Raw genomic sequence first — 14,330 nt, forward strand, 5'->3', positions numbered from 1 at the left:
GGGATAGCACGTTCATCCAAATATAGCATTTTTGCTGAATTGTTAAAATGCAAAGCAGCTGATTCCTCTTAGAACTTCAGACTAGGCAGCTGTAGTCTACACATTTCGGTGGACTGAAAAGGAAGGAAGGAAGGAAGGAAGGAAGGAAGGAAGGAAGGAAGGGGGTGCCTTGCACATTCAGGCCCCAAACTCAGTTTGCAGGTGCCTTTCCAGCAACAGCAGCATAGTTTTGACCCTCCCTGTTTTCATCATCATGATAAAAGGATAATAGCTCAATGATAGAATACATGCCAAAGTCTCAGGACCAGTTCCTAGTGCCTCCATGTTAGCCTTTCTGAAATCCTAGAAAGTCAGTGCTATTCATACTAAGCTCAATGGACCAGACTTGGTGTAGGGCAGCTTCCTCTCACTTACTGACATACTTTCCAATACCTCGGAGAAACGACCTCGGCCCAGTATACCTGAATAAGTGCCTCCACCCCCATCGTTCAGCTCTGAGGGCCTTCTAGTGGTTCCCTCCCTGTGAGAAGTGAGGTTACAGGGAACCAGGCAGAGGGCCTTCTCAGTAGTGGCACCCACCTTGTGGAACGCCCTGCCATCAGATGCCAAGGAAATAAACTAGTACCTGACTTTTAGAAGACATCTGAAGGCAGCCCTTTTTAGGGAAGTTTTTAACGTTTGATGTTTTATCGTGTTTTTAATATTCTGTTGGGAGCCACCCAGAGCGGCTGAGGAAACCCATAGGGTATAAATAATAAATTATTATTATTATCATTGTCATTATTCTCATCAAAATAACACAAAAACTAAGAAGCAGCTATGAAAAGTGGCCATAAAATAGCTCCCAAAGAAGAGGAAATTCAGAGTGGCAAAGCAAACTCATGCAGAAGGACCTCCTTCTTCTTCTCCCGCCCCACCCCCCACCCCGCCCCAAATAAAACAACTGATACAGATGGGAGTAAATTCATGCCAATGTGTTACAGAATGGACTCCAGCTTGTCATTAGAGTAATGCAACTACATGATCCCACCCCAGATACATTCTGCACACAATGAGGAATGTTGCTCACCCCAGATTTATGGGCTAAATATAGAGCACAGCTTACTGGGTTATAAACAGACACTCATCACCACTGGCAGTGAGCTTACTTAGGGAATAGTAATAAGCCATCTCTGGGATGAGAGGCACATCTCATTGGCAAGGCAACCCACTCAGATAGTCGCTGTGCGGTCTGACCACATACAGGAACCAAATTATTATATTGCCTCATAAAACGCTGCCTTCTTCAAGGGCCAGACAAAGTAATAACAGTTCGCTTGCATAAAGTGGTATTTCTGCCTACACAGAAGTGGGCGGAACACATTAACAGAGTGTTGCAGGCCAAAAGCGAGCCACCAAGACAAAACTCTAGGAAAATGTCTATGTATTTTCTCGCATGTCACTAAAACTGGGAAAAGGAAATTGTACCTTGAAATCTTAACTTTTCTCCACATTTGTGTTTTAGAACATGTATCTTGAAAATATCTACAAACACCATTTGAATGCTTGCAAACGGCAATGGGTTTTCAGATCCACAGGTAAAATCCCATTAATTATATAAATGCAAACAAGCAAAATGCAAGTTACAGAACAAATCCTAGCCTGCTAACGTAACTGTGAACAGACTTCAGTAGATCTTTGAGACCAGCCGGCTCCCGCCTGCTTAGTTTTTCTTGTTTTTTTTTTAATTATTGACTTTGCTATGAAAACAGCCAAAGGAAGCCTTTGCACTAACAGGATTAAGCAACGGGCAACATCAGCAGACATGTTAAAACCTCTGCCACAATACCATTCACTTTAGAGGCTCTACTGATTTTAAAAAAGGCCTCTCTATGCATACACAGAGGTGACATCTGTTTATCAGCAGTGAATGTTTGCTGTGCATGTGTGACACACATAATTGTACTATGTTTCATTTGCGCATGAATGAGGAGATTTTGGGTTCAGGTCGCCCCTGGTTTTGCATGGGGCAGAAGTGGAGACTCACTACTGAATCTTAATCTAGCATTATCTGTGCTACTGCAGACAGCTGAAATAAAGAAAACATGTAAAACATCTATATCCTACCATCCTAACACTTTAGGTATCTTTCCAACCTTGGGCCTATTGCACTAGATGACCCTGACAGTCCCTTCCAGTTCAACAGTTATATGATTCTTTTCAGTGATCAACTAGTCTAAATCAGTGAAGCTCTGGGGGTTAAGAAACTGACCGATATCAATATGTCCCACACATTGTTGAAACATTAGATATAGAGAGCATGTCAAAGCTTACACAAGGTATTTTCCCATAAGCTGATCTGTTATTAAAATGTAAACGTTGAAATTCAGTATCAATGTGCTCTACCTGTGAATCTCACTCAAGCATGAAGGAGCTGAACTAGCAACTGTGCTATGAAACTTCTAAAGAAAGGGGAAAACCCATCTTTAAACATATTGAGCTGCTTTCTTTTTACAGCACAGCCCTGGGAAGAAGGGTCATTCACTGGTAAAAGGTAAAGGACCCTGGACGGTTAAGTCCAGTCAAAGATGACTATGGGGTGCGGTGCTCATCTCACTTCAGGCCAAGGGAGCCGGCGTTTGTCCACAGACAGCTTTCTGGGTCATGACCAAACCGCTTCTGGCACAATGGAACACCGTGACGGAAGCCAGAACACGCAGAAATGCAGTTTACCTTCCCGCCACAGCAGTACCTATTTATCTACTTGCACTGGTGTGCTTTTGAACTGCTAGGTTGGCAGGAGCTGGGACAGAGCAACAGGAGCTCACCCCGTTGTGCGGATTTGAACCGCCAACCTTCTGATCGGCAAGCCCAAGAGGCTCAGTGGTTTGGGTCATCCATTGATAAGGGTAAGAATTTAAAGGAAGGTGTACAAAGATACAGTACAACAGGCATCAGAACCCCAGAGTTGGGGGTAATGCTTGCCAAGCATGACTGCAACCAAATCAGTGCCACACTAACGGCACATAAGCTACATGTTACAAAAGATTCCCCCATTGAACAAACTCACGGGGTCTCCATTGTTAGCAGGTGTTAGAGGGGGAAAAAAATCTGAATTATTCACATACCTGATCAAACAGAGCTTTCCAGTGCTGACAGAGGGAAGAGGCAATGCATAAAAGAAAGAAGAGGGGAAAAGAGGAAGAAAAGTGTAAGAGCACAGAAATGTACATTCATTCCAGAAACATTTTTTATTTTTTTAGAGAGACAGGTAATCAAATGGAGAATATAGGAAACGGAAGTCCTGCAATCTAGTGCTGCCTTGGACAGTGAAGAGTTATGACCACACCAGAGGCACAAACCCCCTTGCCATCACAGATGTCAAAAAGAGGCCGCCATTTCCTCCACACTGAACACTTCGTCACCGATATTTGGAAGTTATGTTTGATTGCACAACACTCTGTAGAGCAGCCCTCTTTGGTGCAGCTCAGATGTTGCTATACTACAACTTCCATCGCCCATAACCACTGGCCATGCTGGTTAGGGCTGATGAGAGTTGTAGCTCCAAAACATCTGGATGGTACACACATACATATATGCATACATAATTTTATTTGTAGGCCACCTTTCCACAGTTCAAACCATGCCCAAGGCAGTTTACAACATGAAGAAAAAAAATACATAACTTCAACATAACAAAAGTAGTCCTAAACCATCGTAGTCCACCCCCATCGTTCAGCCCGGACACTGAGGTCCAGCTCCAAGGGCCTTCTGGCGGTTCCCTCACTGCAAGAAGTGAAGTTACAGGGAACCAGGCAGAGGGCCTTCTTGGTAGTGGCGCCCGCCCTGTGGAACACCCTCCCATTAGATGTCAAGGAAATAAACAACTATCTGATATTTAGAAGACTTCTGAAGGCAGCCCTTTTTAGGGAAGTTTTTAACGTTTGATGTTTTATCGTGTTTTTAATATTCTGTTGGGAGCCGCCCAGAGTGGCTGGGGAAACTCAGCCAGATGGGCGGGGTATAATTAATTAATTAATTAATTATTATTAATAATAATAATAATACACAACTGAACAATTTCCACATAAACAAACAAGATCTAAAATAAAGATAGAAAAAACTCCCACTATCATAATGGCTTTATACAAGTCTAATGCATCTTAAAACCCCATGAGGAAAGGTTACCACATTTGGGACTTTTTAAGCTTGGGGTGGGGCGAAGACAAATGAGGGGTGTTATGACAGGAGTTTATAAAGTTATGTATGGCATGTAGAAAGTGAAAAGAGAAAAATTTTCTCTCGCACGCACAGCGCTAAAACATATAGACACCCTGAACATTGGAGGAGATAGGGCAGACAAAATAAAGTATATCTTTGCACAGTTAAAACGATGGCATTCGCTACCACAAGATGGCCACCAACTCGGAGGTCTTTAAAAGGAGACTAATTTGTGGATGATAAGACTGTCAACACAGGGCCGGCCCAAGACATTTTGGCACCTGAGGCAAACCACCAAGTAGTGCCGCCCCCGCCCCCCAACCAGGGAAGAAGATCTACATCAGGAACACGGCCGGAATAAAGAAGTACATCAAAATCAAGGGAGTGAGGAGACCAGCAGCACCTCCTATTGGCAAGAAACCGCTGTGGAGGCATCATTTGGAGGGGACTGCCAAGGAGATGACAGATCTCCTCACAGCGCGAGGGAAAGGTGGCCAAGGAAAATGCCTGCACTACTGGCTAGAAAATCTTCTTTAAAAAAATATATGTTAAAAGTAACTTTATAAGCTTTCAAAACTCTTTAAAATTGGTTTTCTAGCCACCATGACAAAGCAGCGGCAGTAGTGGCACTCTCCTAGGCCCACCTTACCCAGAATGCCTTGCTCTGAGGAAGGAGCGACTTCTCATATGGATGTGCACCTGAAAGACCAAGGAAGAAGCGCAGGTGCCTGGATGGGAAGTTACAACTAAGTGCAATTTATGACATTGCATAGGATCTGTTAGGGCATCAGCCTTGGTTTGCAGTTTCTTGGCTTGGTTGAACCTGAATCGATATGAGAGTCTTAAACTAGCAGGGGTTTTTTAAACCACTGTACATTATAAGGAACACCAGGCCGTGCACTCTTGACAACCTCCGGTTAGAGCAGATCACATAACACCAGCCAATCGAACCTGAAAACGCATGCCAGGTCCACCTCGGCAAACTGTTCTATTAAAGAGCTCAGCTTTTGTGCGCTAACTCCCTGGAATCCCACAGAAACAATCGAGCTCTTGCCTGAGTGAATATTCCTTTATATAAAAACTCCCACTTGTCACAGTAAATCTGCCCAGTGATTCAGAGTTAATGTTCGATCAACGCTTTTGTTTAATGCAACTCCAGATGCCGCCAGACAGAGATGCCACACATCCCTGGCAGCCGAGCCTCCCTTTGCAGCGAGGTGCTCTGGTTTCCCTCTTGGTGTGTATGTGCTGCCGCCACCACTGATACAAGATATGCATCCCTTCAGTTAGACCTCATTGGCATGAACCTGACTGGGCATTACTTTGGCAGATCATACAAGTGCCTTTTGCAGCTATTGCCTCTTGTAAGTCACCTTCAACCCAAGACACCCAACCAGCAATGTGGGACCAATTTAATATTAACATCTGCCTATGACCCTCCTTCTCCTTTCCCCCCTAGAATGAACAGGTGCCAAGGGAAATGGGACTCCTGCACCACCCACAATTGAAGAGGGGATTTCCACAGGTACAGATTGCTGATCAGAAGAGGCGAGGGGGGTGGAATTCACCTGCCAGAACCCACCCTGCTGTTTTTAAAGCTGAAATTGTGCCACCTAAGATTCAGAGGCGACCCACAAGCTGAAGACCATCCGTGTATTCAACCAGCCTCTGTTGCTGTGTGCCTTGAGCAATGTTAGATCTGCAGATATTAGCAGGGGGGAAATGTGCATCCACATGCTGCAAAACAACAACAACCACCTTCACATGCTGATTTCTGCAGATAAAGCTGCCGTTACAAGGGACAGCAGCAGATCCGGCCAATTCCTTGTGGTCAGTTGGCAACCCTAATGGTGAGTGTTTTGCAGAACCAGCCCAGTTCATAACTTAATTCTACAATTAGCTGTAGAGTCCCTTGCTTTTAATAGTTTCATGGAAGAAGAGAGATGCGTACCCACCTATGCTGGCCCAAGAAGGAGTTAAAAACAAGATCTAAGGCATTTTAAATGCTAGACTTGGGGGGGGCTATAATTATGGAGGTTTAAAAGCCTGTTTGCTTCTGAAAGAGCGGTTCCGGTCTCTTGTGTAATATTAAATGTGGCTTCTCTTCTCTAATTACATGTATTGTTAAACATAGCTTTCCCAGGTAATAATAATCGGGTTTATTATTACTCTCTGGGAAAGAAATCCAGCAAGACAAATGTATTTAAATATTAAGAAGGGGGTTACAAGCACTAAGGAATCCGATACTTCCCCCTGTGGTCGGGTACAAAGGCTCCTTTCCCCAATCAGCACATTCCCTTTTAAGTTTGGATTCTGGGCTCCACATGGATCTCACCCTGCAGAGAGAGAGATGCAACTGGAAGAGGTTACAACCAGCGCCCAAGCCATTTTTTCTGGGCTCAGCACAAAACTTGCCCCACATGCCCCAAAGTCCTTGTCCTTTTTCAAAAATGGGAGGGTTGGGTGAGGTTCTTCAAGTGCTTTGGTTCCCTCTGTTTAAGCTCTTTCTCCTGCTTAGTTTTGGTTTTGTAGCCAGAAATGCAGGGACAGCCTTTTAATGAGGCAAAAGGAAGCGGTCTGCTTCAGCAGCAAGAGCCACAGGGGAGCGGGGGCTGGGGAAGGGCATGATCAAACCCTCAATGCACTGCCACCTGCTGCTGCGGCTGCAAGAGAACAAGTGATAGCAGCTTCTAGGTTCTGGTAAGATCCTATTGGAAGCCACAGCAGCTTCTCCTCGCTTGTCCCACCACCAGAGAAGCGGGGGAGAAGCGGCAGCTTTCGGCAAGATCTTTCCAGAACCCAGAAGCTGCCGTCGCCACCACAGCTGCGGTGGAGCAGCACCTTTCTGTTTAGCTTCAGGCGCTGAAACGGGATGGGCAGCCCCTGCAGAAATGGCACTACAGCATTAAGCATACCTTGCATCGTTGTCCCACCACCAAGCTCCAGGCTCTGAGCTTTCTTCCCCTGGGGGTTCCCCCCCCCCGTGCCTCCCACCACTCCTAGACATCCAGCCACGACACACCAAGGGCGTCCATGTTGGTGCACTAGTAACTAGTGTGCTAGTGGAGGAAGAAAGGGCATTATCCTAACACAGCTCCTCCCACTCCCACCCCCTCCAGACTGCTCATTGGTTCCTTCTTGCCTTGCCTGGTTACAAATACTTCCAGGTCAGACCTGAATGTTTACCTGGGCTACAGTCAGGTACCATCTCTGCTTTGGTTTTGATCCCACCTGCCTCCTCCCTCCACACTTCCCTCCTCCCAATCTGCCAGCTTGCCCTTCAGCACCCTCATTCTAGCTCGGCTTCCCCTCCCTTCAAATGACATGCCTCTGAAGGTTCTCCTCCTGTTGACGTTCTCCAGAACTTAACCCAACTTTGGTCCTAGTCCTGCCAGCACTCACGCTTCATGTCTCTGTGCTGACACCCATCCACAAAGGAGTACAGATGTAAGCCTACCCATTGGGGTGGGTGGGTTCGCCCCATGCAGAAGGTGCACAGGAGCTACAAGATACCATTGACATTGACTGCCAGCCATCTACTCACAATGAAACTGCCTGACAGGCGAATGGGGGCCACATCGTGCAGCAACAGGATCTTGCTGCAGCCTTTCCCCAACAACTCCACATCCCACCAGACAAGTCAATTTGCCACTCGGCATGAGAAAACACACATCAGTATCGTCGCTCCATTTGGAAGCACTACTTTGCTCCGAGCTAGGTCCTCTGCACGTACCTTTCTCACATGCTTCTGCCCTCTGATTGAGTCACACTGTGTCCTGGACAGCAGAGGTTGATCTGTGGGGGGTTGGTGGCTTGGCAGCTTTGCCTTTGGGCAGCAGATTGGAGTAGATGGACTTTGGTTCCTTCCAACTCTATGGTTCTATAAAGCAGGAAGTAATGGGACGTGTGGATAGGAAGTCGGCAAGAAACAGCAAGTGGATTTTTCTACCCTACTCTTTGGCACTCTTGCCACAAGCTCGCTAAAACACTAACAGAAGATACCAACAAGTTGTGCATTTATTTTATTTAAAAAGTAGGAGTCAGCTACTCACTGGGTTTATGCACGACCACTGTAACACACACACAAACTATCAAGGTAGGGACTGCAAGAACAGATTTCTTTTCTCACAAGGTGTGAGAGTAGAAATTTCACATGTAGGGGTGGAAGGAGGAGAAGGTATCCCAGATTTTCAGGGGTGGAGGACGTTTCTCACATTACTGTTTAGTGCAGTGATGGGGAATCTGTTGTCCTTCGGTTGCTGTTGGACTCTAACACCCATCAGTTTCAAACACAACAGCTAGAGACGATGTGGGCTGTTGTCCAGCAATATATGGAGGGACACAGGTTGTAGGTCCCTGATTCAAGGGACAAATGAACAGCACAGGAAGTTGTCATACATACTATTCATGGCCTTCTTGGTGGCAAGTCTAACCTGATGCAATGTGTGTGTGCGTGTGTGCCATCGTTTCCATTCAGCACAGGATTAGGAAAGATGGAATGGATTCAGATTTCAGTGTCAGATCCGCAGGGGTCACAAAAGATTTGGGGATGGGTGTGTGTGTGTGATTGGCAGTGCATGAGAATTCTCAGAGGACATCTACGCTGTCTTAGCTGTACTGCACCAATGGCTGTTGTAACTTTCCAAACTTTGTAACAGCCACAGCTCCTGACCAAGGGACTCTGGGAACTGTAGTTCTATGAGACAGCTGCAGACCTTTCACAAAGAACTGGCGCAACTACAATTCCCCGAGGTTTTTAGGAGATGCTACAAGAGTTGCCCTACTTCTGTGAGCGACTCAAACCAGTTATGGAAGTCTGAAACTAAGGCTGCAGTGTACTGAACTTGCCAGTGGATAACCCCAATGAACTCAATGGGACTTGCATCTTAGAAGGCAGCTCTGGACTGGCTGCACATTGCAGAGAAAGACAGTGGCAGCCAAGCTGTTCTTTCAGCCATTGCTGGTCTCCTCAATGAGGAACTCCTGATACATTTTTGAAAGAACACCTGAAACAAAGGACTAGTGAAAGGATGGGAAACCTGTAGATCACCAAATGCTGTTGGACTCCCAACTCCCATCAGGCCCAGCCAGCATGCCCAGTGCTCTAGGATGATGGGAATTGCATCTGGAGGGCAACAGGCTCCTCTTCCCTGGACTAAATGGTCCTCAGCTGCATTCCAGACCCTCTAATTCTGCCAGGAAAGTTGCTAGGGAATTAGGAGGTTTCTGCTTGCTAATACCACTAGAAGCATTCTGAATTATGGCAAAGGCTCTCCTGTGTGTTATTCAAGCACCAGCAGCTTGAATATGTGGATTGCTTTTGCACCAGGAAATCTTCAGAAAGGAAACAAATGCAATCAAATAATAGGATGAGTTAGAAAACCAACAGGAGGAAATTGCTCTCGGGGAATCGCTCACTGTCGCAGGACTATTTGCTCTAAAAGTGCTTAGATAGCAGAATGTGCCATCCCTGAGACCCAAGTGCTCTGGTTGCCATTTAGTGATTAATCTTGCAGCAGTTGCGGGTTAAGAGCAATATAAAGCATCCCTAAATCTTCCGCCAACCGTCAGCTGGAGATGAAGCGGGGGGATGCATTCTCAGGGAAATACTTGGTAACTAATAAGGTTCACTGTTTAAGAATCTTTAGAGATTAAGGCTTACAACTAAGTTAGGCTGCTTAGGAAGGCTGGAGGTTCACATTGAAAGTACTGAGCACACACTTAATGAAAATGAAAGTACATGTGGTCACATCCCAAACCGGCTGTGGGATTCAGACCCAAATGTGCTTTGCTGCAAAATCGCCTCAAACGACTAGGAAGAAGAGTAATTTCTTTGAAATCTCATTGCATTTATTTTCTTATCCCCGAGATGATATTAGTGCCAGTAATAATTTCTGAATGACTGAAGGTTCCACATGTGGGGAGGGATGACAACAAACCAATATGAAAAGCTTGCAGCAAACAGTCAAGCATTGCATGGGAAGAGTGTGAGTGATCCGCTGAGCACACTGCATTTGTTCAAATGTAAGCTAAAGCTCTTGCAGATGACATTGTGCATTAGCACAAATTACCCACCACATGTCCACAGCTACATCTGGCAGGTTGGGGGCACTTATGTACCACTGCATTATTCAGCAGGAAGTCATGATTTGACAGCAGGAGGGAGGCAGTAGTAGCAACTAGGGGGCAGATCTACACCATAGATATAATAAAGCATATTCAATGCATATTTAAAGCACATGACTTCCCCCTAAAGAACCTTGGGAAGTGCAGTTTCTCCTTCACAGAGTTACCATTTCCAACATCCTTAACAAACTACAGTTGCCATAATTTTGGAGGGAAGTCATGTGCTTTAAATATGCACTGAATGGTGTGGATCTCCCCTAGAAGTAATCATCCAGCACCAAAGTAAGGGTGAGCAACATGTGGATTGCTTTTTTTTTCATTGTCTCTGTGAGATACCCCTGATTATTTTACATCTGTATCAAACCATTCCTCCAAGCAAATCGGGGAATTATCCCATTTTATTCCCACACCAACCCTGCAAGGTAGGGCTAGGCTGAGTGTTGGCCACCCGCCCAAGGTTATCCGATGTGCTTTGCAGCAGCTGCCTATTGAATCACAGCAGGGTTAATATTCCTTTGCCTTCATGGCACATTTTCATTTGGTTTCTCACCCAGGGCAACAACAGCTCCTGGCAGGAGCTTATCCCGTTTGCAGAGCAGTTTGGGGTGTATCGCCAACTCATTACCCCTTTCTGTGCTGGTGCAAACTAACACACAGCATTTTGCGGAAAGGGAGAAAATGCTTTTAATTTGGTCCAAGAAAAAACTTGCTGTGCTGTCTCCTTTGGGGGGGGGGTATGGAATGAGTACTACGCCTATGCATATAGCTATCTCTATAGGAGTACATATAATCTGCAGAATCACACTGAGCTCACCCACTGGTTAAAAAGCAAAGCTATTCAGGCTCCATCCTATGCACACCTACCTAGAAGTAACCCCCACTCAAGTGAGCCGTGCTTACTCCCGTGTAAACAGGCCCGGGATCTTGCTGCAGAGGGGCTACTTTGGGAACTCCAATGATGGGGGGAAACCTCATTTTCTTCCCACTTTCTCTTCCTAGAAAGAATCAAACTTCCCCTCCCTTTAATTCCGAAGTTTATTTTTAAATAGCTTGATCCGATTAAAGTCAACTGGGAACGGAGGGGGAGGCGGGGAGGGGGGGAGAGACATCAAATGAAACTCACGTCCTCCGTAGCCATAGGCAGGACATCCTCGGATTCCAGGACCTCGATCGCTTCTGCTTCCGAGCCGGCGGCCACCGCGGGAGAAGGGTTTGCACGGCTTGGCTCCGGCAACCTGTCTCCCATGCTTGGAAGCAGCCAACTCCCTGGTCGACCCCACCCCCACCCCCGATCTGCCCCCCCCCCCTCTCTGCCCTTCCTCTCAGTCGCTCCTCTTTCGGCGAGGGGGTTGGGGGCTGGAGGAAGAAAAGCAACCTCGGAGGTGTTTGGCAAACTTTCAAAGCCGCCGATGCAGCCTGGCCCCTTCCTCTTCCATGCTGGCTCCTGCAGCCAGAGACCGGGTGGGTGTTGTTGCGTGGGTAGATTTTTTTTTTTGCCCCCCTCCCCCTTAAGGAAAATATCCCTCGAGAGACGAGAGGCGTCCTCCAGCTGGCATGCTGGCGCTGATGTAGCTTCGATCCAACTGCACAGGCCAAGGGGAGCCGGACCTTTCGAAACCTTTTAGGCGCGCGCCCTTTAAACTTGGCCAAACTTTTGCGCCTCCTGCCCTGTTAGTCCACGCGAGGTGAGCGCTCACCCGCGAGCCCTCCCGGTTACTCTTCCTCAGCCCCTTTTGGTCATTGAGCTCCCGCTGCTGCTGCTGCCGCCTTAGTCCCACTAGGAGCCGCGCCACGCCACGCGGGGAGGCGCCTGCCCTTCTTCTGTGGCAGCGTCGCAGACATCGCGCTCATCCCGCGGGTGGAGGAGAGGTGCCTCCTCCTCCTGGTCATGGAAGTGGGGGGCTTCCCTGCTGCTTCCTCATGAGGCCGGAGGAAGCCCCCTCCCGGCTTGCAAATCCTGCGGGATTAAAACCATCGAGCGCCAAAAGGTTTCATGCGTGGTGGTGGTTTTTTTTTGGGGGGGGGGGAGCGATGCTTGCAGGAGCAAGGAAAGTCGCGATCCAGCGGCGGGTCGGTCGAGCTTGCCTGGGATCCCCTCTCGCGTTGCAAGCCCAGATGAGGCTGCAAAAGGGAGGAGAAGCGGGGGAAGCCGGCGCGCCGCAGGGGCCACAACTTCACGGGAAAGCTCTGCGGCCGAAAGGCGTGGGGAACGCGCCACGACCGCTTTAAGGGGCAGTAGGAACCCGCGTCCACGCGCCCCGGGCCAGCCGCGTCGCCTTGGCGCTTTCCGAAGAGATGGCAAGGGCGCGCGCGCGCGCGCGCTGCGAAGAAGAGCGCCTTCTTTCCCTCGGGTGACCTTGCCAAGGGAGGTCGCTTTATAGGGGGCGATTCTCCGGCGTCGCCAAGCCCACGATCGCAACGGCCCCCCACCTCCGGCGAGCCGCCAGACCCCCTTCGTGGGACGGTGGCGCAGAAGAAGCGTCGGTGGCCGGCGTCTCAAGGAGCTGGTGGCAGGGAAGCCAACTCAGTGGATCCAGCGGCAACTCTGCCTCGAGCGGTGGAGAGGGAGGGAGAGAGAGCAGCGATCGGCTCCTTGCCAGGGCAGAGCAGGGATGACGGTGAGCTTTGCAGCCTAGCTAGAAACTGCGCGCCGAGCTGGCTGCGGGTCTAGAAGAGCACGTGGGTCCCCCGCTCAGGCCGGGGGCGGCCTGTTGGGGGCGAGCGGAGCGCCTTCCCCTTCCCAAGGCTGCCTCCAGGAGCGGGCGCTGGGCACGTCGCGCCCGGGATTCCTCCAAGATGCGGACGTGTTGGCTGTGCAAACGGGAGGATTTGCGCCAGGATCAGAGGGATGGGACGGGACGCCGCGCCCTTCCAGGCCCCGAGCCCAGGCTCGGTCTTTCTTTCCCCCCTTCCCTTCCTCCTCTTTTCCACCATGCGCCAAAGCAGCCCAGCTCGGGATAGGGGGGGGGGGACCCGGCCCAAAGTGATTTATGACGAGGAAGATCCCGAAGTTCTCCCACGCCGCCGCCGTTTTGGAGTTCTGCACCTGGCGTGGGAGTCGCGCTTGGAGTTTCGAGAAAGGGCGGGATCTCATTTCGCATAGTCCCGCCCTCTTGTTTACATAGGGAGAATGACGCGTTGCGGAGCGCACGTGGCCAATGCGCCAGCAGCGAGGCGTCCCGAGGCGATTATGCCTCTGGCTTATGCGAGGGTTTTCCTTTAGAAGGGGCCGGGTGACGCGGGAGGGATTGGGGGTGGGGGGGTGGAAGTTTGCTTAAATTGAGAACAACTGCAGCCGTCTGACATTCCTGCAGCCCGGCCATTCCACTAATCCTTAACATTCATCATTCAAATTATTCCATACAGGATTGCCAGCTGACCTGCTCCTGTGCCTTTAGAGGAGACTCTTGAGAGTCCCATGGACTGCAAGAAGATTAAACCTCTCCATTCTTAAGGAAATCAGCCCTGAGTGCTCACTGGAAGGACAGATCCTGAAGCTGAGGCTCCAATACTCTGGCCACCTCACGAGAAGAGAAGACTCCCTGGAAAAGACCCTGATGTTGGGAAAGTTGGAGGGCGCAAGGAGAAGGGGACGACAGAGGACGAGATGGTTGGACAGTGTTCTCGAAGCTACCAGCATGAGTCTGACCAAACTGCGGAAGGCAGTGGAAGACAGGAGTGCCTGGCATGCTCTGGTCCAGGGGGTCACGAAGAGTCGGACATGACTAAACGACAACAGCAACGTCATAGAAGAAGCTGATTGCCTTACACAGTACCAAGTATAGATAGCCCTCTATTGCCTCTATTACACGGACTGGCATAAGAGACTAATGGAACCACGGACTGTGTGAAGCAAACACACAACTTTTTCTAAACTGCCTCCCCATTCTCATGTTTTGATTTAATTACCAAGAGAGCTAGAAACTCGTTCTGTTTATACAACAAAGTACTGTATCCCTGAAGCAGCTGCCCCTTTCTAAGCTAGAAAAAGTTGTTTCTGTTAT

At 48.6% G+C, this 14,330-nt stretch overlaps 1 protein-coding gene and 2 long non-coding RNA genes across 9 annotated transcripts in view; 2 read left to right on the top strand and 1 right to left on the bottom strand.

The window, feature by feature from the left end:
- Positions 1-13,552, bottom strand: part of RHBDL3 (rhomboid like 3) — a 129,733-nt gene extending 116,181 nt beyond the window's left edge. For 2 of the 7 annotated variants that reach the window (XM_083598835.1, XM_083598833.1), the window contains exons 1-3: positions 11,450-13,249; positions 7,934-8,080; positions 3,108-3,131 (exon numbers count right to left, since the gene is read on the bottom strand). In XM_083598835.1, the coding sequence (XP_083454961.1) occupies positions 3,108-3,131; positions 7,934-8,080; positions 11,450-11,572 (294 nt within the window). In that variant the 5' untranslated portion in view covers positions 11,573-13,249. Of the gene's footprint in view, positions 1-3,107; positions 3,132-4,128; positions 4,675-7,933; positions 8,081-11,449 lie in introns of those variants that run through there. The other 5 variants (XM_083598836.1, XM_083598834.1, XM_083598839.1 and 2 more) reach the window with 5 other exon arrangements.
- The window catches only part of LOC310755762, a 1,619,227-nt gene that overhangs the window by 645,190 nt on the left and 959,707 nt on the right, over positions 1-14,330 (top strand). The gene's annotated exons all lie outside the window — the stretch shown is intronic.
- The window catches only part of LOC310755775, a 332,521-nt gene that overhangs the window by 308,874 nt on the left and 9,317 nt on the right, over positions 1-14,330 (top strand). The window lies entirely within an intron of this gene.

The sequence above is a fragment of the Podarcis filfolensis genome (genome assembly GCF_964270895.1).
Source record: "Podarcis filfolensis genome assembly, chromosome: 2".
NCBI lineage: Eukaryota > Metazoa > Chordata > Lepidosauria > Squamata > Lacertidae > Podarcis > Podarcis filfolensis.